The sequence below is a fragment of the Haliotis rufescens genome, unplaced genomic scaffold, assembly GCF_023055435.1.
Source record: "Haliotis rufescens isolate VD_foot unplaced genomic scaffold, xgHalRufe1.0.p SCAF_8, whole genome shotgun sequence".
NCBI lineage: Eukaryota > Metazoa > Mollusca > Gastropoda > Lepetellida > Haliotidae > Haliotis > Haliotis rufescens.
Genome location: NW_025964372.1, coordinates 523,607 through 551,369, shown reverse-complemented (window position 1 = coordinate 551,369; position 27,763 = coordinate 523,607). Strand labels below are relative to the sequence as shown.

The 27,763-nt window shown below is 42.0% G+C and overlaps 1 protein-coding gene across 3 annotated transcripts; it reads left to right on the top strand.

Moving 5' to 3' along the window:
- Window positions 1-537: 537 nt before the first annotated feature.
- LOC124119105 (C-type lectin lectoxin-Lio3-like) lies at window positions 538-27,345 on the top strand. Of its 3 annotated transcripts, none has more exons than XM_048389685.1 (5): window positions 538-693; window positions 2,615-2,902; window positions 5,529-5,684; window positions 6,202-6,253; window positions 6,952-7,048. In XM_048389685.1, coding segments are annotated over exons 1-5 (543 nt in total). In that variant the 5' UTR covers window positions 538-647; the 3' UTR covers window positions 6,953-7,048. The 3 variants fall into 3 exon arrangements, with proteins under 3 accessions (XP_048245642.1, XP_048245641.1, XP_046337461.2); XM_048389684.1 differs by lacking the exons at window positions 2,615-2,902; window positions 5,529-5,684; window positions 6,202-6,253; window positions 6,952-7,048 and adding exons at window positions 22,746-23,033; window positions 25,817-25,972; window positions 26,473-26,575; window positions 27,249-27,345 and having other exon boundaries at window positions 547-693; XM_046481505.2 differs by lacking the exons at window positions 538-693; window positions 2,615-2,902; window positions 5,529-5,684; window positions 6,202-6,253; window positions 6,952-7,048 and adding exons at window positions 20,677-20,833; window positions 22,746-23,033; window positions 25,817-25,972; window positions 26,473-26,575; window positions 27,249-27,345.
- Window positions 27,346-27,763: the final 418 nt, after the last annotated feature.

The following is a 27,763-nucleotide window of genomic DNA, read 5'->3' as shown; positions in this document are numbered from 1 at the left end:
GCCGTGATTGCTGCCCGAGGCGGTCACACGAGATACTGTGTTTAGCGCAACCTTGTGGCCTTATGTGACACGACAAAGAACAGTTTTCAATGCCTTTGTACAAAGACAACATGTGACTATCGAGTCCAAAATTTAATATGTGTATCTATGATATTAAATTAAATATATCAATTTTATTAGGTACAATACATTTACTAAAAATCTACCTGTGCGTTTCTTTTTGTGAAGAGTATACTGTACGTCTCTATGAGAGTTACCAACAAAGGCTAATATGTTAACTTCTGTAGCCCGACTCCTTAATGATTACCATAGATCCACGCAATAGGGACACAGTGACATGCATCAACCAATCCCCTTGTCGCCAAGCATTGTCGCCTTTTACGGCAAGCATGGGTTGCTGAAGATCTATTCTGACCCAGATCTGTTCTGATAGTGCGGAGGGCCACGTTATGCAGAGTTGCGTCCCTTTGGGATTTAGCACGTTTTGAAAGTGCATTAAAATAAAGGTCGTTTGAGGGTTATCTGTTCCAGGCTCGAGACGTGCATGTGTACATGCTCAGCTGTCGTCCTTATCACTATCTTCAACCACCTAAGGAACTGTGTCTATATATACATACAGAAATAGAGTAAAAACTACAGTGAGAAGCATGAGTCTCGTTCAAGGAATACTTCTTTCGTGTCTCGTCCTGTCTGGTGAGTATGTCAGTAGAAATTTAGAAACTGATGTGAAATAATCGACGTGACGAGAGAATACTTTAACCACCAGGCTACCCCCTGCCCCAGTTTAAGCAGATGTTCTCAGTTGTTCGTGCGGTTCACCTGGTAGGATGACGTTCCTCTGACGTCTATAATTTACCAGTGCTTCTGATATGGGTTTGGTTGGCTAAAGGAGTAATAAAGCGCATTGAGAAACTATAAGTGGAATTTTGTATTTTTAAATTTAACTTTACATGCATGTACATTCGAAGATCGTTGTGTCGAACTTGGATGTGTCGAATTCCCGGTTGTCTTGAACTCACATAACGGTCCCCCTGAATTCCTTGCATATTTATCATCAAATATAGTGGTCATATGTCATATTATATATTCGCGCACTTCACTCTTCTCTGGAATGGAAAGTAGGAGGGCGTTAAAAATACTGGAGTTACTGTTGCATTGTCCTTTATATCTACTTGGCTGGAATCCTGTAAAAACACACAGTTCCACAGTCACAAAGACCATTGCGTTCAGGCTGATATTCTTCTTCCTCTGTTATTGATTTTCTGTACCGTAATACGATAAGCAAACGTTTTTATGACATATCACAATTTCTTTTCCAAGTATTACGTTCACAGAAATATCCCGAACACAAAAAACTACTTTAGAAAATTAAACAAATATATTGAGACTGACCAAATAGAGTACCGCTAAGAAAAACCTGATCACGTGACAATCCCGTGTCTTCGCTAGATATTGGCGGTGAACCCATATATTGAACTGTACATTTTTATTTCATGATCTCGCCTCATCTCCGACCAGTTTAAATGTAATTGAGACATTTGAAATGTCCATGTTGAACAAAGTTCAATTTGTCTTCAATTTGCCTCTTCATAAGACGTCGTTCTCTAAAACAGTCATTGTGACGTCATCACTTTATGTGTATACACAATCAACGGAGATTTAGCAATGCGCGAAAACTGTGCGCGTAAACCGATAACCGGAGGAGATAAATAGCACCTTGGCGATTTGTTCACCTGTCCATGTATTGTGATATGTCGCAATATGATCTTGACCTTTGTAGATATATGAGGTTTGGTAGCCCAGATACTCACTCACAGATATGTGTAGACACGGCTATGTTGGTTGTGGGTAATGGTGCTCAACATTGTTCTAATGTTGTTGACTGTAGTGTTTAGTTGGGACCTTAATTACACTTCATATATTTACATGACGTTACAACCATCAAACTTTGTGAGAAAATCAGGACACAATATCAGTTCAAGATTTCGTACATCTTATTACCGTATAGTATAAAGCAGATGTACAGTCAGTTTTGTGTGGTGGAATTGACAGCGTTGGCCATAAATGTATATCAATATATATAGTACTTTTGTATTTTATTCGTGAGTGATTCGGGTTTTGCGCCGCTTTTAACAATATTCCAGCAATATCACGGCGGGGGACACAATTTTTGGGTTTCACACGTTGTACCCACGTGGGGAATCGAACCAGAGACTTTGGACAAGATGACTCTTTAACCTCTAGGATACCCCCATCGCCCCTATATTGCACCGCGTGAAAGTTGCAGACATTTGTTTAGATGAAAAATTGGTATACATTTATATTGTTATTGAATGAGTATAAATAGCAACGACAAAACCTGCCAATCACAATCACAAAAATGCCCTATTCCGACAAAACACTAAGAAAGTGGTGATGCTACCTGGTGTTCGAGGAAAGGTGAACTCTCACATTTTAATATCAAGAATGTACATGTGGATTGATATAATCATGTAGCGATTGTTATCCTGGTCTCTGTTGAGTTATACAAGACGTTAAAGTCACCACAACAGACGCAAATATTTATATTTAGATCGTTTGTGTTTTATCTAACTGTTGCAATATTCCGTTTAAGCTTTGGCAGAAGAAGAGGAGTTCAGCAAATGTCCCTCGGCTATCCCAAGGAACCAGTACCTGACGACATTCAGGAATCGGTGTTATGAGTTTGCCGTCTACCGGGAGACATACTGGCCAGACGCAAACGCTGAATGTCAGCGCGAGGGCGGCTCTCTGGTCAGTGTTAATGATGCGGAAACCCAGGTCTTCCTCATCAAGACTCTGGTTGCTTTGAACTTCGCCAAGCACGGCATATGGATTGGCCTAAACGATCAGAAAACTGAGTCCAGTTATGAATGGGCCTCGGGTAACTTTCTTTTAGTAACATTCAAACTTCAGTACAGTGATGCTAATTTGTGTTTGTCACGAAAGGCAGCTTTCCAAGAATATATTCCATTTAGTATCAAACAATAGTAAGCAGTTTCATGAAAATGTGGTAGTGTTAACGTTTTACCGACTTTAATCGTATTTGTATACGTCGTCACGGTGCAGTGGGAACAGGGAGATGGCAAAATAGTTGTATGGTAGCCGTCAAAGCACGACGTCAGTTGACGTTATCCATTCACATTACCGATGCCCAAACCTTCTCTTTAGAACTCCTGTCAATGTTGCTGCATCATCCAAGTACCATATCTTTACTTTTCGTGACCGCCTCCGTGATCTAGGGGTAGAGCGTCCGCCCGGAGAGCGGAAGGTCGGGGTCTATCCCTAGCGGCGTCACGTCAAGAGACGTTAAACGATGTCGCTTGTTGTTACCCTCCGCGCGCGGCATTATGGGACTAAAACAGGGACTGGTCTGCTCAGAGTCAGTATACTCTGTCTGAGTGGGGTATCGAAGGTGAACCAATTCATGTGGGTTAGCATCATGTAACCGGCATTATTCCGGACTTGAACAAGCATCCACCCACACGTACACAAACACACACATCTACGTACACAGACACAGACAGATACACACACAAACACTCATCCACGTACACACACACCCATACGTACACACACACGTTCACACACACGCGCGTACACACACAAACAGACACTTGACATTTCATTTATTAATACTTGGCACATTATTTATCCATATACTGAACCGCAAAAGAAACGACACCATGGATAGATATATGAGGAACCTTATTTGACCAAATACTATAAACATACTTTGAGACAGATTCAAAAGATGAAGCTTGGCAAAACTGATTATCAAGGTTGAAATGAAAGTGTCAAATGTTCTTAAAGTGAAACACAACACTAGTCTCTGAGAAAATGGCAGCACAAGTCAGTATCTCGGGTTCCGCCATGTGCATTGATTACTGCCGTGCAACGTCAATACATGGAATGGATGAAGTGGTTGATGAAGGCCACAGGCACTTCAGCTGCAGCTGTCGGCCTTGGTCGGACGTCATTCAGCCGTCTTTGAATCTCGCCCAACAGGTGCTCAATGGGATTTAAATCGGGACTGAGGGCAGGCCACTGCATGGTTCTGATGCCATTCTGCTGGAGAAATCTCCTGTTGCTCTCACAGTGTGGGTACGGGCGTTATCATGTTGCGGCGCCGTGCCAAATGAGGTTTGGCGTGTGGTCTCAAGACTTGATCAATGTACCGAGCTGCTGTGACACCATTGTCTCTCGCTGGACCGATGTTCTGGGCCCTCTTCAAAAAGACCAATTCCACCCCACACCATGATGCTCGGACCACAACAACTCAAGCATCCGAATAAAGTTCCCAACGGCGTCGCCAGACTTTCCCTCTCTGCCATCTGCTGTTGAGATACAGTAAAGGCTCTCCTCTAAGAAGAGGACTCTTCTCCACTGCTGATGGCGCCAATGCTGGTGCTGTGTTGCCCACTGAAGACTGTCCCGGCAATGACGTGGTGTCAGAAAGGGTCCTAGGTGTGGCCTGTAACAGTGGAGGTGTCTGCTCGTCAATCATCGACGAACGGTGTCCGCACTAATGTGTCGCTGGTGTGTCCCCATGGTCTGCCGAGCAGTTTCCGCAGCAGTAACAAAGCGATCTTGAAGATGCTGTCGCACAATCTGACGATCCTGACGTCGGGTGGGGAACCTTGGTCTTCCACTACGTGGTCGGTCATCTCTAGTGTTGGTGGTCTGGTACCGTTGCTTCAGCCTGTATATGGTCCTTACGTGGACATTTAAAATGCATTGGCTACTCGCCGGACGGTTTGTCCAGCTTGCAATCGTCCAAGGGCTTGGTGTCGCCGATTTCTTGTCAATTTTGGCATGTGGTAGCACTTCAATAACGAATAAATGTTATCCGATCTGGGTGGATTTTTAAAAACCAAGAAATGGGGGAGCGCATGTGCTTTTCCATTTGCACGGAACTCACGTGCATCGGGTTACCATGGCCGTTGCCGTGATACGTTTGGGCGATCGGTTTTATTGTCATCTGCTTTGTTTTTTTATCCTCAAATTTCATTTTTCCGGACAAAGTAATGTTAATTTTTAGAAACTTTGAAAAAAATACCCAGATATTTGAATAACAACTTTTCATGCAATGTTAGCATGAGCCGACATTTTTTTTTGCGGTTCAGTATACTTGACATGTTATTTAGCAATCATTTCATAATTGACATTAATCTTTAATACTTGACAGATGATTTATTAATGTATGACATTATATATTAATACTTAACATATTATTAATTAATATTTGACAGAATATTTATTAACACATGACACACTATTTAGTAATACTTGACATATTATTTTGTAATACTTGATATATCATTTAGTAATACTTGACAAATTATTTAGTAATACTTGACATATTATTTAGTAATACTAGACATATTATTTAGTCATGCTTGACATATTATTTAGCCATACTAGACATATTATTTAGTAATACTTGACATATTATTCAGTAATACTTGACATATTATTTAGTAATACTAGACATATTGCTTGAATGTCAGGTGATAACGTCACGTTTACCGACTGGGCAAGCGGGGAGCCTAACTTTGCTCACGGCGTGGAGGACTGCGTGCTGATGAAGAGCACCAAAGCGTATGCGTGGGAGGACCACCCCTGTCATCTGTGGCCCCAACACTATTCCTACATCTGTGAATACGGTAAGTCCCCACACTGTACGGGCCGTCAAATATACAACGTTGATATTAAAACAAACAAACAAACAAACATAGGCTTTAAGAACTGGGGCTAACCAATTGTGTGCACTTGTGATACTTCCAATGATACATTTGCTATTGTTGTACAATGAGTTTTTCACTTTGATGGTATGGCGTCAACCTCTTTTTTCCTCACAGGACGAATTCCTCTTGTTCTGGGAGACCATCTGTCATTACCCCCTGCTATAAAAAACAGGCAGACCGGTTCTTCAATAACGAGGGGTTTTTCGATACCAAACATGGGTACACTGCATGGAGCAATATTTCATGTATCGGTGGCCCTGATATTGATGGAATATTGCTAAGGGTGGGGTAATGCTCACTCACTCACTCACTCACTCACTCACTCACGCACTCACTCACTCACGCACTCACGCACTCACTCACTCACTTGGTAAAACAAACATGTTCTAGTGCGCTGTCGTTCAATAATTTAAATATATCAAATCCGTTTCAACAGAGATGTCCGGATCCACAACAGCACCCGTAACCACAGCACAGCAGTACATCTGGTACGAAAAAATATATATTCCATACATATTTCATCCCCTGAGGGGAGTCAAGGTTAGAACTGGGACTCCGGTAGTCGTACGAGATGACACAATGGATCCTGTGACCATTCTCGGTGACGGGTGCTTGTGCACCATACCCTGTACCCCGACGACGCGGAACGTTGCTCATAGTGTCAATCACTGGATTATCTGGTTCAGACTCGATTATTTTCGGGCTGCCGTCATATAGCGGGGATATTGGCGTGTACGACGTTAAACAAGCAAAACAAAAATATTTCATCATACCAATCTAAGCTCATTTTAACTTCTTGTTTCCTATAGTTAACTAAGATCTCCAAAAATAGTATTGATAACAACACTTATAAATAATACATATTTATGTGGAGTATATAATTTTGATATGTTTTTTATCAGGATATAAAATGATAGTGATGAAATGGATCTAGTGGACAGGCTCGAAGGCTTTGTTTTGATTGTCTGTCCTCGAAACATGACGGCGTGTCACGTTGCTCACACTATCAATCACTGGATTGTCTAATCCGAATTCGATTATGAAAGACCGACGTCATATGGATGGAACATGTTGCTGATTGAGGCGTAAAACTAGCAACACGAAAATACAGTGCCTAAAATTAATATAACATATATTATTATTGCTATTATTATTACTCATCACTGCCTTGTGCTTTTTTTTTCAGAGAGAAAATTTGGTGATTGATGAATTCCAACGATGCCGGATTTCCAAATGAGATAAGATTGACTGCATGTAAATAAATCATCGATGATGTTAGGTGATGAAAGTCTCGGTTAAATTTCTTACTGATTGTCCTGTTTTCACGGTGGCCCAGCCAGCTAAGTCCCTTGGGCACTCCAAAAATTAAGATTGTGTTCGAATCCCGGTTCGTCCCAATCATGCTCGTGGGTTTCACCAAGGCGGTAAAACGCCTGGAACATGCATCACTTCGGGCTTCCCTCCCACATTAAGCTGACACGCCGTCAATATAATTGAAATAATGTAAATAACTCACTCACTCCTTCCTGCTCTCACAGTGACATTAACGGAGGTACATGCTCAACACAAATAGTCGCCCATCCATTCAGCCGCCGGCTTATATATTCAATTTTAGCCAGCAATTAAAGCAAACAAATATTCTACGAATAAAATGGCTTACTTTACTTTGCATGATGTGGAACTTATGTACCCCCTTATGGGGATAAAAATCAAAGATGATTATAAATAGAATACGAAAAACATAGTGACCTACCATTAGTACCTTACACTGTCATTACTTGTTGATATGCATAAGTCAAATGGCACAACCACTACATGCACAGACTTAAATATATGTAGAAAAAAGGCAACTTAGTGAAAATAGCAAACATAATTTACGAAAGTCCTTTTGCGTGACCTTGATCTTTCACATTGGTCGTTAAAGTTTCCTAAAACTTTATTAAAAACCTTCTGGATTTGGCTTTTAGACCTTTTCTCAGACTATGACCTTGAGGTTGATTCATGTGCCCAAAACAAATGCCATAGCCATAAATAAGACATGACATGATGTATACACATATGATATCTCTGAGATCTCAATGCACCGCTCAGTTTCAATACATTATGTTACATGTTGCTAAAAGAAATAAGGTTACCGTGACTTACTTCTGATAAAACTGTATCATCACTTGCAATGCATTGACTGCCTCCGTGGTCTGGTAGGAGAGCGTCCGCCCGGAGAGCGGAAGGTCCGGGGTTCGATACCAAAAGACTTGTAAGGTACTTGTTGTCATAGTGACCAAACCCTGTTCCCCCCTACCCCACCCCCCTTAAACTGTCATAGTGACCACACCCTGATTCTCAACCCGTCTGAATTGTCATGACAATGACGCCCTGATTCTTGGCCCCGGGAGACCGCCTCCGTGGTCTAGTGGTAGAGCGTCCGTCCGCGCATGTACGTCGTCCCTCTGATGTGCAGGGATTGTCGCCAGAAGACCAACCAGACGTCCCATTTTGACAGAAAACCACCGTCAAGCACGTCACAGTGGTGCAGACAGCGTCTACGCTGGAAGGCCATGCAGTGGGGACACATTTTATTCACTGACGAGTCTCGTTTTCACCTCAGCCACAGCGATGGACGGATTCGAGTGTACCGACGTCGAGGTGAACGTTACGTCAATCATTGTGTCATGGAAGAAGATCGGTTCGGGGGCGGCAGCGTTATGGTATGGGGTGGGATTACAGCAAGACAGAGAACCCATTTGATAGTGGTAAAGGGAAATATCAATGGACAGCGCTACCGCGACGAGATCATCGGCCCTGTTGTGCTACCGTTTTGCGTCGTCATGGGCTAGTCATTACCTTTCAACATGACAACGCCCGGCCTCATATTGCTCGACTACTCCAGGATTCTCTTCAACAAAACAACGTGAATGTCATCCCCTGGCCGGCTCGCTCCCCTGATCTCTCACCAATCGAGCACATGTGGGATGAGTTGGATCGGCGCCTTCGACCTCAATCACATGTTCCACACACACTCCATGAACTTCGAAACATGCTCCAACAGATATTGACAGATATACCACAGGACTTTGTGCGACGCCTGGTCCATTCCATGAGACGAAGATGTGTTATTGCATCGCAACCAGAGGTGGACACACACGCTATTGATTTGTAAATTGACATTTTGTCATATTCATGATTTTTTTTATGAGATCACGAATTTTCTGAAGTCAGTATGGCAAATTAAACCATTTGAACACTTACAGGAGTCTTTTATCTGTTGCAAGCCGAAATTGTTTCAGATCTGGTAAAAAACATAACTTTGCATTTAATCTTATTCAATGTCACAGGAACTTTTGTTGTTCAGTATATAAGAGTACTTGTACCTGACCGTTGGAATAGAATGACCCTGACAACACAAAATCAATAATCACAAGATTTTTAAGAGCATCTTTATGTGTTAAATAATTCACAATACAGAATATATAAATTTTACATATAAATTGTAGAGTAGGGTAGTGGTGTACAAAGTTGAAAATTAAAATGTTTTAATAAAATTGATCTTGAACTTTGACTCACATTTCATAATATTACTGGGTACAACTACAAACTTTCCATATGGGGCAGCCACACAGATGCTTATATTTTTTAGATATGAATATTAATTCATGTAATATTATAATCCACATATGTAGCTCTGGAGCATGGACTTTGCCATTTCAGCAAGCATGTGCGAATGAAGTTTTGTTTCACTAGATAGTACCAGATCACAACGTTACACATTTCTAGTGTAGAGCACTGTTTGCACTGATACGTCTAACTTAACTTCAGCTATATTTGGATTTTGTCCTGGATTGTGGTCCGTATAGCCTCCAACAAACGTGCCATTGATAAATACCTGAAATATAAGAAAATATAATAATGCCATTTGTGACATCAAGAATGTTGGTCGATAGTTAGATGGGTGCATAAATATTTCATTGACACAGTATAATGTCTTATTGATATAATGCACCCACGCAGCCATTTTATCTGAAGGAAATGTTCGATCAATATTTTCGTGAGTTGAGTGTTTAGCATCCAAACAATCATACAAAGCAATACAACAAATACAAAGCAATACAACAAACACAAACACTACAAAGCAATACAAATCAACAATTTTTAAATTTGCAGTTTACGCGATACACGGCTTTTCCATTGGTAGAGAGACGTTCATACGTTTTTCACGAGACTGTATTCTTTATAATGATTTAAACACTGACGGACTTCTTCAACATTCCCGGGAAACCCATGGGTATTCCCTAGCACGAATACATAGAAAAGCGTTCTTTCTGCTCATATTGACCCTTTAAACTTGACGTCAGAGAGCTTGACTGCATGATCGTTCACGGATACCCTCACTACGACCCACACCAGTGAGCAGAACGTAGAAATGCACATCCACTGTCGTATTGACTCGATCCATATCTAGACTGATTCTTACAGTCAACCGCAATCTATGACTTAGTATTTTTGACACATGTTTATAATCACCTTTAAATGAACAGCTAGTCGATCTAAGATGACTAACACATGTAACCGCCACAGGTTCATTAACAACTTCGGATATCTCTTCCGTCACGGTTATCGTGTCGGCCATATTGACGTCTTGTTCTTGATGTAAATGTATTACTACGCGCTGTCATTGTGACTGACTTAATGAGGTAGTTCTTAACAAACTTTTCTCACCCAATGATGATAAAACATGAAAACATGTCTTGTATACAAACTACAACCATGGTTCCTGTTAAGCAAGTTGAGCATACAGACGCTCATGGCACCTCTCTTTTTGAGGCACTATCTTATTCCACTATACAGCTGGTTGTTGGCTGTCACTGTAACCATGAAGTCACACCCAGACATCTAGCGCTACATCCCTTGAGATATAAAATAGTTACGTTTATACAGTTTGACCCTCACTCCATGGAGGTGCATACGGCAATGAACGCACACAAAAAGTAAATTCTTAAACAAAACAATACAAAGCAGTACAAAAGAATATAAACATAAAAAAATAAAACAAATAAATACAAGCATTTCTAAAGTGAAATATTCTTCAGAATTTTAGTTCAGGAGATGTTTGTGTTATCTTTTAATGAAAACATTCAGTCACCTAACTAAAAAAGCATTGCAGCTTAACACGTGATCTGAGTCAACGCAGATCTGAAGAATGAGTCTATGAGTGAATGTTGTTTAACGCCACAGTGAGTTATTATATATCTATTCACGCCAGCTTGTAAATAATCGTCAGGGTCAGGCAATCCAGTGATGAAAGTATGGCAACCCATCAACGCCATCGGGGCACGGGACCTCGCAAGAAATCGATGTCAACGTAATGTGTCTGGCTATTTGATTACCATGAGATAGTTAGGCTCTGTTTTTCTTTGAATCCCTACGGGATGGGAGGAATACTGATAGGGTAAGTACGCATACTATGCCAGTCTGTTGTAATACCTAGTAATCTGTGTCAGTGTGAACCAAATCCATCGTGAAGGTCTGGCCAGTAATGAACGGGAACTCATTGATAAAGGACGCTGGAATAGTGCTGTCGCCAGTTGAGAAGACAATTTTCCGAATGGAGTTCCCGGAGTTGAAGCGAGCGTCGACCTGGAGGAGTAGCGCAGTGTCCTGCTTCAGATTAATTGCAAATCTGAAATTTAGTAGATTATATTTAGGAAATAAAGAGCATCATCCCTTGGACTTGGAGTTTATGAAAATTCGAAATTATGAAACCCTCTGCTAATGCTGGAGGTTGATATCCGGAGTTGACAGTCAGTTTATAGTGGCTGTGGATCGAATACTAAATAACACCTCCTAAGACATAATTGTAAATATTACTTAGACGTTATTGTTCATTTTCCACATTCTACTTCTTCATTGTGTAATAAAGTTGTTGTGACATCGGCATGATATCACTCGCTGTGCCAGGGGGACACGGGTGGCCCAGTCGTCTAAGGCGCCGCGATTCGCTGTGTAGAGTTGCGTCCCTTGGGCACGCCAGCAACCTATGATTGTGGGTTCGAATCCCGGTTCGCCCCGATTATGTTTCAAGGTTTGTCAGCAACATACCCGTGCTCGTGGGTTTCACCGAAGTGGTAAACGTCTGTGACCTGCATCACTTCGGATTTCCTCCCACATTAAGCTGACACGCCGTGATATAACTGGAATACTGTTAAAAGCGGTGTTGAAACCCAACTCACTCACTCACTCACTCTGCAGTGCCATGGTGTGACGATTGTAGACGACTTCTCTCAACTGCACGGCGCACGGCGCCATTTTAACCACTGTGCCACCTTCCCACAGACTCTGTTTCGCAGACAGGGTATTCTCTGACAATGACGTTTTTTTATAATTGTGTAAGGTGTGTAATTAAGACAAAATGCATATTACCTAGTAACTACATGTGTGGTGCCAGTATTGAGAGGCCCCAGTTTATTCAGTCCTTTTGATTTTTGTCAAATGAAACGTGTTTGCAGCGTCGATACGGAAAATAGACACGTGGAACACCTGGAGTATACTTACCATGTTTCCGCGAGAGGTTTCCCGACAATTCTTAGATTGTATTTATCTGTGAACTCGCAAGGTAGGGGCTCAATAAACGGAACTTCCTGGAAACGGAATGGACACAGTTACCATGGTTACATGTAAACTGAGGAGCTTATTTGATTTTCAATTAAAAATAGTTGAAGTTCGCGATATTATATCCGGGAAATAGCTGCTCTGGCGTTTCGCCAGCACTCAAAGAATACTTCTTCATGGTTTTATTATTTTTAAATATAATTTGATTTAATATTTTAAAAATTCTAAACGATAATAATACACGACTGCTGTTAATGTTAGACATCTTATCTTTGAAAATTTGTAAATTTATATTTTTCTGCACACATTTACAACATTTCAAACAGGGTATCAGGGTATGTGTCATGTGGCTGCAAATGCAATACCCAAAACTGGCTCCCACGGGTGATGTTGCCGGTTCGACCCGATTATGTGTCAATGTCCGTCAGAACCATACCCGTGCTCATGGGTCTCACCAAACGTCTGAGACCTGCAGAATTTCGGGTTTTTTTGTCCTCCCACACGAAGCTGACACGCCGTGGAATCCGTGGAACACTGTTTAAAGCGGCCTTAAAACCAAATCACTCGCTCCAATTAACCGGCCAATTGACATGGCCAACGGGTAATGCGAGGACAGGGGCGGGGGGAGCCTAGTGGTTAAAGGGTTCACTCGTCACGCCGAAGACCTGGGTTCGATTCTCTACATGTGTACAATGTGTGAAGCCTATTTCTGGTGTCCGTGATATTATTGGAATATTGCTAAAACGGCGTAAAACCATACTCACTCACTACATTAACGGAAGGTGTAGGTAGTTTTCGCCATATATCAAATATCAATATTGTTGCAAAAGTTGAAATAATTATGTCTGAATGTTTTTAAAGTTATTATAGTATCAGTAAAAATATCCATAATTGTCAGAGTGAGTGCAATATTCCAGCAATATCACGGCTGGGGACATCAGTAATGGGCTTCAAACATTGCACCCATGTCGGGAATCGAGCCCGGGTCTTCGGCGTGACGAGCGAACGCTTTAACCACTAGGCTACCCGACCGCCCCCATAATTGTCAGAAAGCGGCGATGGACAACAGTAATGACCCCGCGATCCATCACTGGCAGGGAGGCTGTATTTAGGCTTCACAGCTGCGTTCACATGTGGATACGTCATGCTTTGTTTGTTTGTTGTTTAACGCCGCACTCAGCAACATTCTAGCTCTTTAACCGCGGTCTGTAAAAATTCGAGTCTGGACCAGAAAATCCAGTGATTGATATTAACGATACACATGTCCAATGAGACGCTGTCATCAAGACACCGAGCGTGACCAGCTCTCTATTTAACGCCCATTACGACAAATACAGGTTCCGACGACCAATTCTTTCAATTTAATAACTGCTTTCAATTAACACTATTAATTTTCAATGGGTATTTCATTCACTTAAGGGGATTATTCGATCATGAGCTGGTACCACTTTACTTACAGGATCTGTTCAAACTGTTCTTCCACACGTGCCCGCGGTACCATTCCATTGACCGGAAGTGTCACATCGTAGCTGGTGGCCAGTTCCGCAGAACATATGGCTGGGTTTGCAAATATAAGACGCTAACGCTCCAACATGGTATTCAGCTACTGTCAACACTGCATTGTCCAGATAGGGTGGATTTTCACATTCTGTAAAACAAAGTTATAGTTATCACACACCACATACACTGGAAACAAGTATCACCTAAAAACAATTGATACAAAAACATATGAAACCCCATCCCGTCGGGTTAAGCTACCCGCAATTATACGACCTCTTCTAACCTGGGTCTCTTCGCGATAGTGTTGTTCAGTCAACCATATTATTCCAATAAATAATCATAATCAAATGGCTAAACATTTGAGCCGTTGGTTGGTTGGCTGGTTCGTCAGACAATACAGGACCAGGCAATCCAGTGATTAACATCATGAGCATTGACACTTAAACTTATGACAGTAGAAACAACAGCTAAAGGGTCGTCAATGTTTTGAGCGATCTTCTTAACTGCATCAGTAAATTGTTCATGATAGTGTCACGTGTACGAGATATATAGTGCATAAAAACTATTTATTCTAAAACGTTCCACATCCTGAAAATCAATGCACGTCTATAAGACACTGGCGCACACGTGTCTGCATACAAGAACACCCACACTCACGGGCATACTACCCACAGTCAGATGCACACGTCCATAAACATTGACAGACACATATGAGCATGGAACATTATCCACTGGCAAACATAAGTATATGTACACTGACATACAACTGTAAACACATGCGTATATGAGTTAACAGCAATAGGCACAGAGACCCGTGAAGATCCGGGGTAGAACAGGTCTTCAGCAACCCATGCTTGCCCTGAGAGGCGACTACGCTTGTCGTAAACGGCGACTAATGGGATCGGGTGGTCAGGCTCGCTGATTTGGTTGATGCATGTCATCGTATCCCAGTTGTGTAGATCGATGCTCATGATGTCAATCACTGGACTGTCTGGTCCAGACTCGATTATTTACTTGACCGCCGTCATATAGCTTGAATATTGCTGAGTATGGCGTTAAAATACAAACAAACCAACAAAACAAAGATCATATTTAACCATTTATGCCTTATGCATTTGGATATTACCGTGTATGCAGGAAGCCTGGTTCAGTCTGTTAACTCTGCAGACCGAGAGCTCCGGACACATGAGGGATGCACAGGGGCCTGCAACGTCCTGCAAACACCAAACAAATAATGTTAAAACTTACAATATAACCTTATGTAATATCTACACCTGAAGTTGTGCTGCTGTACAGGGAATATACACCTGCAGTGGTGCCGCTATACGGGAAAATATACACCTGCAGTGGTGCCGCAATACGGGAGAATATACACCTGCAGTAGTGCCGCAATACGGGAGAATATACACCTGCAGTGGCGCCACTATACGGGAGAATATGCACCTGCAGTGGTGCCGCTATACGGGAAAATATACACCTGCAGTGGTGCCGCAATACGGGAGAATATACACCTGCAGTGGCGCCACTATACGGGAGAATATGCACCTGCAGTGGTGCCGCTATACGGGAAAATATACACCTGCAGTGGCGCCACTATACGGGAGAATATGCACCTGCAGTGGTGCCGCAATACGGGAGAATATCCACCTGCAGTGGTGCCGCTATACGGGAAAATATACATCTGCAGTGGTGCCGCTATACGGGGACATACACACCTGCAGTGGTGCCGCTATACGGGGACATACACACCTGCAGTGGCGCCACTATACGGGGAAATATACACCTACAGTGGCGCCACTATACGGGGAAATACACACCTGCAGTGGCGCCACTATACGGGGAAATACACACCTGCAGTAGTGCCGCTATACGGGGAAATATACACCTGCAGTGGCGCCATTATCCGGGGAAATATACACCTGCAGTGGCGCCGCTATACAGGACATACACACCTGCAGTGGGGCCACTATAAGGGGAAATACACACCTGCAGTGGCGCCACTATGCGGGAAATACACACCTGCAGTGGCGCCACTAAACGGGGAAATACACACCTGCAGTGGCGCCACTATACAGGACATACACACCTGCAGTGGCGCCACTATACAGGAAATATACACCTGCAGTGGCGCCACTATACGGGGAAATACACACCTGCAGTGGCGCCTCTATACGGGGAAATACACACCTGCAGTGGCGCCACTATACGGGGACATACACACCTGCAGTGGCGCCACTATACGGGGAAGTTTACACCTGCAGTGGCGCCACTATACGGGGAAATACACACCTGCAGCGGCGCCACTATACAGGACATACACACCTGCAGTGGCGCCACTATACGGGAGAATATACACCTGCAGTGGCGCCACTATACGGGAGAATATACACCTGCAGTGGCGCCACTATACGGGGAAATACACACCAGCAGTGGCGCCACTATACGGGAGAATATACACCTGCAGTAGTGCTGCTATACAGGAAATATACACCTACAGTAGTGCTGCTATACAGGAAATATACACTTACAGTAGTGCCGCTATACAGGAAATACACACCTGCAGTAGTGCTGCTATACAGGAAATACACACCTGCAGTAGTGCTGCTAGACAGGAAATATACACCTACAGTAGTGCTGCTAGACAGGAAATACACACCTGCAGTAGTGCTGCTATACGGGGACACCCAGCAGTGTGGATTGATTTGTCGATTGTTTAGGTAATCAGATAAAAATGGAATATTTGAAGACAATGCAGTGGACATCTTGCGTCTTGTTCTCTTATTCGATTTCAAATCGATGCACTATGTAAGCAGACGCTATATCGACCATTGTTCAAACAGAATCTCTTTGATATCCTGTTTTCGTTTCTGCTGAGATCGTTAAACAGTGACCATTTGTTTACAGGAATATGTGTGAACCCTTTTCGTGACATACTTTTTTCCATAAAGTATGAAAATAAGCAGACAAAATATCCTGAAAATAATTACATAATGACACTGTTCCATTTTCTCTTTCATAACTGACGACAGAAGCAGTTTGAAGTGTGAGGGAAATATGTTTATCCATTTCCTAAATGTTTATAACGTAAAAGATACACACTCTAACATGTGCTTGGGAGGAGACACGTGGTACTAATACAAGGATTGTACAAAGTTATGACATGGACATTTATAAGCTTTGCACGACTAAACACATCAACTACGTCGGCGGGCAAGTGCATCTGTCATGAGTGACGAGTAAAACAAAGCACAGCTTGATATCTCGAGACAATTCGTCACGTCATTGTATCATGTGCTTGTAAAGAAGTACGCTCACGTCACATCGTTGTATCATGTGCTTGTAAGGAAGTACGCACACGTCACATCATTGCATCATGTGCTTGTGAAGAAGTACGCTCACGTCACATCGTTGTATCATGTTCTTGTAAAGAAATACGCTCACGTCACATTATTGTATCGTGTGTTTATATAAAAGTACGCTCATCTTACATCATTGCATCTTGTGCTTATAAAGAAGTACGCACGCGTGACATCATTGTGTCATATGCCTATTAAAGAAGTACGCCCACGTCACATAATTGTATCTTGTGCTTATAAAGAAGTACGCACGCGTGACATCATTTTATCATGTGCTTATAAAGAAGTACGCCCACGTCACATAATTGTATCATGTGCTTGTAAAGAAGTACGCCCACGTCACATCGTTGTATCATGTACTTGTAAAGAAGTACGCCCACGTCACATAATTGTATCATGTACTTGTAAAGAAGTACGCCCACGTCACATCATTGCATCTTGTGCCCATAAAGAAGTACGCACGCGTGACATCATTGTGCCATGTCCCTATTAAAGAAGTACGCCCACGTCACATAATTGAAACTTGTGCTCATAAAGAAGTACGCTGACCGTGACATCATTGTATCATGTGCTTGTAAAGAAGTACGCCCACGTCACATCATTGTATCTTGTGCTCATAAACAAGTAAGCGCACGTGACATCATTGTATCATGTGCTTGTAAAGAAGTACGCGCACGTGTCATCATTGTATCATGTACTTGTAAAGAAGTACGCTCACGTCACATCGTTGTATCATGTGCTTGTGAAGAACTACGCTCACGTCACATCGTTGTATCATGTGCTTGTAAAGACGTACGCTCACGTCACATCGTTGTATCATGTGCTTGTGGAGAAGTACGCTCACGTCACATCGTTGTATCATGTGCTTGTAAAGAAGTATGCTCAAGTCACATCATTGCATCATGTACTTGTTAAGAAATACGCTCTTGTTACGTCATTGTATCATGTGCTTGTAAAAAAGTACGCTCACGTCACATCGTTATAACTAATGCTTGTAAAGAAGTACGCTCACGTCAAATTGTATCATGTACTTGTTAAGAAGTACGAACACGTCACATCATTCTATCATGTGCTTGTAAAGAAGTACACTCACGTCACATCATTGTATCATGTGCTTGTAAAGAAGTACGCCCACGTCACATCATAGTATCATGTGCTTGCAAATAAGTACTCTCTAGTCACATCGTTGTATCATGTTCTTGTAAAGAAATACGCTCACGTCACATTATTGTATCATGTGCTTATAAAGAAGTACGCTCACGTGACATCATTGTATCATGTGCTTATATAAAAGTACGCTCATCTTACATTATTGCATCTTGTGCTTATAAAGAAGTACGCTCACGTCACATCATTGTATCATGTACTTGTAAAGAAGTACGCTCACGTCACATCGTTGTATCATGTGCTTGTAAAGAAGTACACTCACGTAGCATCATTGTATCATTTGCTCATAAAGAGGAACGCGCACGTCACATCATTGTATCATGTGCTTATAAAGAACTACGCACTCGTTCATTGTGGGGGCAGAATTTGTCTTGTCTTGTGAGACGAGGCGACACAATTCGGTGTGCACAGTAACGTCTCTTGTCTGTGTGTGGATCCGCTTCTTGTAGGTTCGAATCGCAATGATTATGATTATAGTTTGTATTATTCAGGTGACCTTCAACCCCACTGACTTTAAATAAAGTATGAACAGCCTTTATGCATTGGTCAAAGAAGAAAAAATATTCGAATACAACTGGAGTGTGGATTAAAAGCTCTGAGTAATGAAACTGATTAACCATTTTACCTTCTGAGGGACCGCCTCCGTGGTCTAGTGGTAGAGCGACCGCCCGGAGAGCGGAAGGTCCGGGGTTCGATCCCCGGCCGCGTCATACCAAAAGACGTTAAAAGATGGTACTTGTTGTTACCCTGTCTGGCGCTCGGCATTAAGGGGCTAAAACAAGGACTGGTCGGCTCGGAGTCAGTATACTGTGTCTGAGTGGGGTATTCATGTTAAACTGCGGCATGGTATCTCAGTGAGCTAGCACTATAAATCGGCATCAGTCCAGACTAGTACAAGCAGCCACACACACACACACGTGCATGCACGTCGCTATATCAGTGCAATAATCTTGGACGCGACGTTAAACCCAATTTCACCTCACCTCACCTCCACAGTCAACCCACATGACACCAGGTGTTTGAGAAAAGTGTAAACAGGTCCTGGTCTAACTTCAATATCGTAAAAGAGAATAGCAAGATCCAGGATCCACACAGTGCAAAGAATGGTTGCGGCATACCTACCTATTGCTGCAAGTACATGTACCTATGCTGTCTGAAAGCGCACATGTGTAACACAGAAGATGTGGTACCTTCAGTGTGAGTGAGTGAGTGAGTATGGTTTTATCGCCGCTTTTAGCAATATTCCAGCAATATCACGGCGGGGAACACCAGAAATGGGCTTCACACATTGTACCCATGTCGGGAATCGAACCCGGGTTTTCGGCGTGACGAGCTAACGCTTTAACCACTAGGCTACCCGACCGCCCCGGTACCTTCGGAATCAGGAATGAGAATATGGCACCTTTCAGTTCTAGTCATATGTGTTCATAAGTATGACTTCCTGATATTTTTGTCATTGTGTTCAAGAAACAAGGAGTATAATGTTGACACAAGCATCGTGGTATACATGACGCTGTTGACATTGATATATCTACAGTGTAACGTTGTTGGTATTTTTTTTAAATTTAATCTTTTCAAAGTAATAATATATATACGTTGTTGTAATATTGTTTTATAATGAAGACGATCGGTGGAGGCATGTAGATATTGCTAAAATTAAAACCCCACAACGTTGTGAGTGCGTTTGTTATTTTTAACTATAGATATACAGAATTCGTACACTTATCCAGTCAGTGCCTAGGAGATGCAGAGCCGTGATTGTTGCCCGGGGTGGTCACACGAGATACTGAGTTCAGCGCAACCTTGTGGCCTTATGTGACATGACAATGAACAGTTTCCAATGCATTTGTACAACAACATGTTACTATCGAGCTCCAAAATGTACTATTTGTATCTATGATATTAGATTAAATATATCGACTTTATTTGGTACAATACATTTACTAAAAATCTACCTGTGCGTTTCTTTTTGTGAAGAGTGTACTCTACGTCTCTATGAGAGTTACCAACAAAGGCTAATATGTTAACTTCTGTAGCCTGACTCCTTAATGATTACCATAGATTCACGCAGGTGGGACACAGTGACATGCATCAACCAATCCCCTTGTCGCCAAGCATTGTCGCCTTTTACGGCAAGCATGGGTTGCTTAAGATCTATTCTGACCCAGATCTGTTCTCATAGTGCGGAGGGCCACGTTATGCAGAGTTGCGTCCCTTTGGGATTTAGTACGCTTTGAAAGTGCATTAAAATAAAGGTCGTTTGAGGGTTATCTGTTCCAGGCTCGAGACGTGCATGTGTACATGCTCAGCTGTCGTCCTTATCACTATCTTAAACCACCTAAGGAACTGTGTCTATATATACACAGCGAAATAGAGTAAAAACTACAGTGAGAAGCATGAGTCTCGTTCAAGGAATACTTCTTTCGTGTCTCTTCCTGTCTGGTGAGTATGTCAGTAGAAATTTAGAAACTGATGTGAAATAATCGACGTGACGAGAGAATACTTTAACCACCCTCTACCCCGTGCCCCAATTTAAGCAGATGGTCTCAGCTGTTCGTGCGGTTCACCTGGTAGGATGACGTTCCTCCGACGTCTATAATTTACCAGTGCTTCTGATATGGGTTTGGTTGGCTAAAGGAGTAATAAAGCGCATTGAGAAACTATAAGTGGGATTTTGTATTTAACATTTAACTTTACATATACATTCGAAGATCGTTGTGTCGAACTTGGATGTGTCGAATTCCCGGTTGTCTTGAACTCACATAACGGTCCCCCCGAATTCCTTGCATATTTATCATCAAATATACTGGTCATATGTCATATTATATATTCGCGCACTTCACTCTTCTCTGGAAAGGAAAGTAGGAGGGCGTTAAAAAGACAGGAGTTACTGTTGCATTGTCCTTTATATCTACTTGGCTGGAATCCTGTAAAAACACACAGTTCCACAGTCACTAAGACATTTGCGTTCAGGCTGATATTCTACTTCCTCTGTTATTGATTTTCTGTACCGTAATACGATAAGCCGTTTTTATGACATATCACAATTTCATTTCCAAGTATTACGTTCACAGAAATATCCCGAACACAAAAAACTACTTTAGAAAATTAAACAAATATATTGAGACTGACCAAATAGAGTACCGCTAAGAAAAACCTGATCACGTGACAATCCCGTGTCTTCACTAGATATTGGCGGTGAACCCATATATTGAACTGTACATTTTTGATTTCATGATCTCGCCTCATCTCCGACCAGTTTAAATGTAGTTGAAACATTTGAAATGTCCATGTTGAACAAAGTTCAATTTGTCTTCAATTTGCCTCTTCATAAGACGTCGTTCTCTAAAACAGTCATTGTGACGTCATCACTTTATGTGTATACACAATCAACGGAGATTTAGCAATGCGCGAAAACTGTGCGCGTAAACCGATAACCGGAGGATATAAATAGCACCTTGGCGATTTGTTCACCTGTCCATGTATTGTGATATGTCGCAATATGATCTTGACCTTTGTAGGTATATGAGGTTTGGTAGCCCAGATACTCACTCACAGATATGTGTAGACACGGCTATGTTGGTTGTGGGTAATGGTGCTCAACATTGTTCTAATGTTGTTGACTGTATTGTTTAGTTGGGACCTTAATTACACTTCATATATTTACATGACGTTACAACCATCAAACTTTGTGAGAAAATCAGGACACAATATCAGTTCAAGATTTGGTACATCTTATTACCGTATAGTATAAAGCATATGTACAGTCAGTTTTGTGTGTAGGAATTGACAGCGTTGGCCATAAATATATATCAATATATATAGTACTTTTGTATTTTATTCGTGAGTGATTCGGGATTTACGCCGCTTTTAACAATATTCCCGCAACATTACCGCGGGGGACACAATTTTTGGGTTTCACACGTTGTACCCACGTGGGGAATCGAACCAGGGACTTTGGACAAGATGACTCTTTAACCTCTAGGATACCCCACCGCCCCTATATTGCACCGCGTGAAAGTTGCAGACATTTGTTTAGATGAAAAATTGGTATACATTTATATTGTTACTGAATGAGTATAAATAGCAACGACATAACCTGCCAATCACAATCACAAAAATGCACTATTCCGACAAAACACTAAGAAAGTGGTGATGCTACCTGGTGTTCGAGGAAAGGTGAACTCTCACATTTTAATATCAAGAATGTACATGTGGATTGATATAATCATGTAGCGATTGTTATCCTGGTCTCTGTTGAGTTATACAACACGTTAAAGTCACCACAACAGACGCAAATATTTATATTTAGATTGTTTGTGTTTTATCTAACTGTTGCAATATTCCGTTTAAGCTTTGACAGAAGAAGACGCTTTCAGCCAATGCCCCTCGACTATCCCAAGGAACCAGTACTTGCGGACATTCAGGAATAGGTGTTATGAGTTTGCCGTCTACCGGGAGACATACTGGCCAGTGGCAAAAGCTGAATGTCGGCGCAAGGGCGGCTTTCTTGTCACTGTTAATGATGCGGAAACCCAGGCCTTCCTCGTCAGCTCTCTGGTTGATTTGGACTTCGCCAACCACGGCATATGGATTGGCCTAAACGATCAGAAAACTGAGTCCAGTTATGAATGGGCCTCGGGTAACTTTCTTTTAGTAACATTCAAACTTCATTACAGTGATGCTAATTTGCGTTTGTCACGAAAGGCAGCTTTCCAGGAATATATTTCATTCAGTATCAAACATAAGTAAGTTTCATGAAAATGTGGGTGTATTAACGTTTAACCAGACTTTAATCGTATTTGTATACGTCGTCACGGTGCAGTGGGAACAGGGAGGTGGCAAAAGTGTTGTATGCTAGCCGTCAAAGCACGACGTCAGTTGACGTTATCCATTCACATTACCGATGCCCAAACCTTCTCTTTAGAACTCCTGTCAATGTTGCTGCATCATCCAAGTACCATATCCTTACTTTTCGTGACCGCCTCCGTGATCTAGGGGTAGAGCGTCCGCCCGGAGAGCGGAAGGTCGGGGTCTATCCCAAGCGGCGTCAAGCCAAGAGACGTTAAACGATGCCGCTTGTTGTTACCCTCCGCGCGCGGCATTATGGGACTAAAACAGGGACTGGTCTGCTCAGAGTCAGTATACTGTGTCTGAGTGGGGTATGCTAGGTGAACCAATTCATGTGGGTTAGCATCATGTAACCGGCATTATTCCGGACTTGAACAAGCATCAACCCACACGTACACAAACACACACATCTACGTACACAGACACAGACAGACACACACACAAACACGTACACACACACCCATACGTACACACACACGTTCACACACACGCGCGTACACACACACACAGACACTTGACATTTCATTTATTAATACTTGGCACATTATTTATCCATATACTGAACCGCAAAAGAAACGTCACCATGGATAGATATATGAGAAGCCTTATTTGACCAAACACTGTAAACATACTTTGAGACTGATTCAAAAGATGAAGTTTGGCAAAACTGATTATCAAGGTTGAAATTAAAGTGTCAAATGTTCTTAAAGTGAAACACAACACTAGTCTCTGAGAAAATGGCAGCACAAGTCAGTATCTCGGGTTCCGCCATGTGCATTGATTACTGCCGTGCAACGTCGATATATGGAATGGATGAAGTGGTTGATGAAGGCCACAGGCACTTCGGCTGCAGTTGTCGGCCTTGGTCGGACGTCATTCAGCCGTCTTTGAATCTCGCCTTATAGGTGCTCAATGGGATTTAAATCGGGACTGAGGGCAGGCCACTGCATGGTTCTGATGCCATTCTGCTGGAGAAATCTCCTGTTGCTCTCACAGTGTGGGTACGGGCGTTATCATGTTGCGGCGACGTGCCAAATGAGGTTTGGCGAGTGGTCTCAAGACTTGATCAATGTACCGAGCTGCTGTGACACCATTGTCTCTCGCTGGACCGATGTTCTGGGCCCTCTTCAAAAAGACCAATTCCACCCCATACCATGATGCTCGGACTACAACAACTCAAGCATCCGAATAAAGTTCCCCACGGCGTCGCCAGACTTTCCCTCTCTGCCATCTGCTGTTGAGATACAGTAACGGCTCTCATCTAAGAAGAGGACTCTTCTCCACTGCTGATGGCGCCAATGCTGGTGCTGTGTTGCCCACTGAAGACGGTCCCGGCAATGACGTGGTGTCAGAAAGGGTCCTAGGTGTGGCCTGTAACAGTGGAGGTGTCTGCTCGTCAATCATCGACGAACGGTGTCCGCACTAATGTGTCGCTGGTGTGTCCCCATGGTCTGCCGAGCAGTTTCCGCAGCAGTGACAAAGCGATCTTGAAGATGCTGTCGCACAATCTGACGATCCTGACGTCGGGTGGGGAACCTTGGTCTTCCACTACGTGGTCGGTCATCTCTAGTGTTGGTGGTCTGGTACCGTTGCTTCAGCCTGTATATGGTCCTTACGTGGACATTTAAAATGCATTGGCTACTTGCCGGACGGTTTGTCCAGCTTGCAATCGTCCAAGGGCTTGGTGTCGCCGATTTCTTGTCAATTTTGGCATGTGGTAGCACTTCAATAACGAATAAATGGTATCTGATCTGGGTGGATTTTTAAAAACCAAGAAATGGGGGAGCGCATGTGCTTTTCCATTTGCACGGAACTCACGTGCATCGGGTTACCATGGCCGTTGCCGTGATACGTTTGGGCGATCGGTTTAATTGTCATCTGCTTTGTTTTTTTATCATCAAATTTCATTTTTCCGGACAAAGTAATGTTAATTTTTAGAAACTTTGAAAAAAAATACCCAGATATTTGAATGACAACTTTTCATGCAATTTTAGCATGAGGTGACATTTTTTTTTGCGGTTCAGTATACTTGACATGTTATTTAGCAATCATTTCATAATTGACATATTAATCATTAATACTTGACAGATGATTTATTAATGTATGACATATTATATATTAAGACTTAACATATTATTAATTAATATTTGACACAATATTTATTAACACATGACACACTATTTAGTAATACTTGACATATCATTTTGTAATGCTTGAAATATTATTTAGTAATACTTCACATATTATTTAGTCATATTATTTTATTGATACTTGACATATTATTTAGTAATACTTGATATATTATTAAGTAATACTAGACATATTATTTAGTAATGCTTGACATATTATTTAGCCATACTAGACATATTATTTAGTAATACTTGTCATATTATTCAGTAATACTTGACATATCTAGTAATACTTGACATATTATTTAGCCATACTAGACAAATTATTTAGTAATACTTGACATATTTAGTAATACTTGACATATTATTTAGTAATACTAGACATATTATTCAGTAATACTTGACATATTATTTAGTAATACTAGACATATTGCTTGAATGTCAGGTGATATCGTCACGTTTACCGACTGGGCAAGCGGGGAGCCAAACTTCGCTCACGGCATGGAGGATTGCGTGGTGATGAAGAGCACCAAAGCGTATGCGTGGGAGAACCACCCCTGTCATCTGTCGCCCCAACACTATTCCTACATCTGTGAATACGGTAAGTCCCCACACTGTACGGGCCGTCAAATATACAACGTTGATATTAAAACATACAAACAAACATAGGCTTTAAGAACTGGGGCTAACCAATTGTGTGCACTTGTGATACTTCCAATGATACATTTGCTATTGTTGTAGAATGAGTTTTTCACTTTGATGGTATGGCATCAACTGTTTTTTCCTCACAGGACGAATTCCTCTTGTTCTGGGACACCATCTGTCATTACCCCCTGCTATAATAAACAGGCAGACCGGTTCTTCAATAACGAGGGGTTTTTCGATTCCAAACATGGGTACACTGCATGGAGCAATATTTCATGTATTGGTCGCCCTGATATTGTTGGAATATTGCTAAGGGCGGGGTAACACTCACTCACTCACTCACTCACTCACTCACTCACTCACTCACTCACTCACTCACTCACTCACCCACCCACCCACCCACCCACTCACTCACTCACTCACTCACTCACTTGGTAACATAATCCGTTTCAACAGAGAAGTCCACAACAGCACCCGCAACAACAGCACCCGCAACAACAGCACCCGAGGCAACAACGTCTTCGGGACAATCTACAATGGTTTCACAGCAGTAGATCTGGTACGAAAGTATATATGCCATACATATTTCATCCCCTGAGGTGAGTCAAGGTTCGAAATGGGACTTCACCTTATGGTCGTCGTTCTCGATGACGGGTGATTGCGTTAGAAGTCTTGCCATCATACCCCGACGGCGCGGAACTTTGCTCATTCACTGGATTATCTGGTTCAGACTCCATTATTTTTGGGATGTAGCGGGGATATTGGCGTGCGCGACGTTAAACAAGCAAAACAAAAATATTTCTTACCAATCTAAGCTCATTTTAAATTCTTGATTCCTATAGTTAACTTAAATCTCCAAAAATAGTATTGATAACAACACTTATAAATAATATATATTTTTTCGGAGTATATAATTTTGATATGTTTTTTTATCATGATATAAAATGATAGTGATATATTAAAAGCGATGAAATGGATCTAGTGGACAGGCTCGATGGCTTTGTTTGATTGTCTGTCCTCGAAACGTGACGGCGTGTCACGCTGCTCACACTATCAATCACTGGATTGTCTAATCCGAATTCGATTATGAAAGACCGACGTCATATGGATGGAACATGTTGCTGATTGAGGCGTAAAACTAGCAACACAAAAATACAGTGCCTAAAATTAATATAACATATATTATTATTGCTATTATTATTACTCATCACTGCCTTGTGCTTTTTTTTCAGAGAGAAAATTTGGTGATTGATGAATTCCAACGATGCCGGATTTCCAAATGAGATAAGATTGACTGCATGTAAATAAATCATCGATGATGTTAGGTGATGAAAGTCTCGGTTAAATTTCTTACTGATTGTCCTGTTTTCACGGTGGCCCAGCCAGCTAAGGAGAGTTGCGTCCCTTGGGCACTCCAAAAATTAAGATTGTGTTCGAATCCCGGTTCGTCCCAATCATGCTCGTGGGTTTCACCAAGGCGGTAAAACGCCTGGAACATGCATCACTTCGGGCTTCCCTCCCACATTAAGCTGACACGCCGTCAATATAATTGAAGTAATGTAAATAACTCACTCACTCCTTCCTGTTCTCACAGTGACATTAACGGAGGTACATGCTCAACACAAATAGTCGCCCATCCATTCAGCCGCCGGCTTATATATTCAATTTTAGCCAGCAATTAAAGCAAACAAATATTCTACGAATAAAATGGCTTACTTTACTTTGCATGATGTGGAACTTATGTACC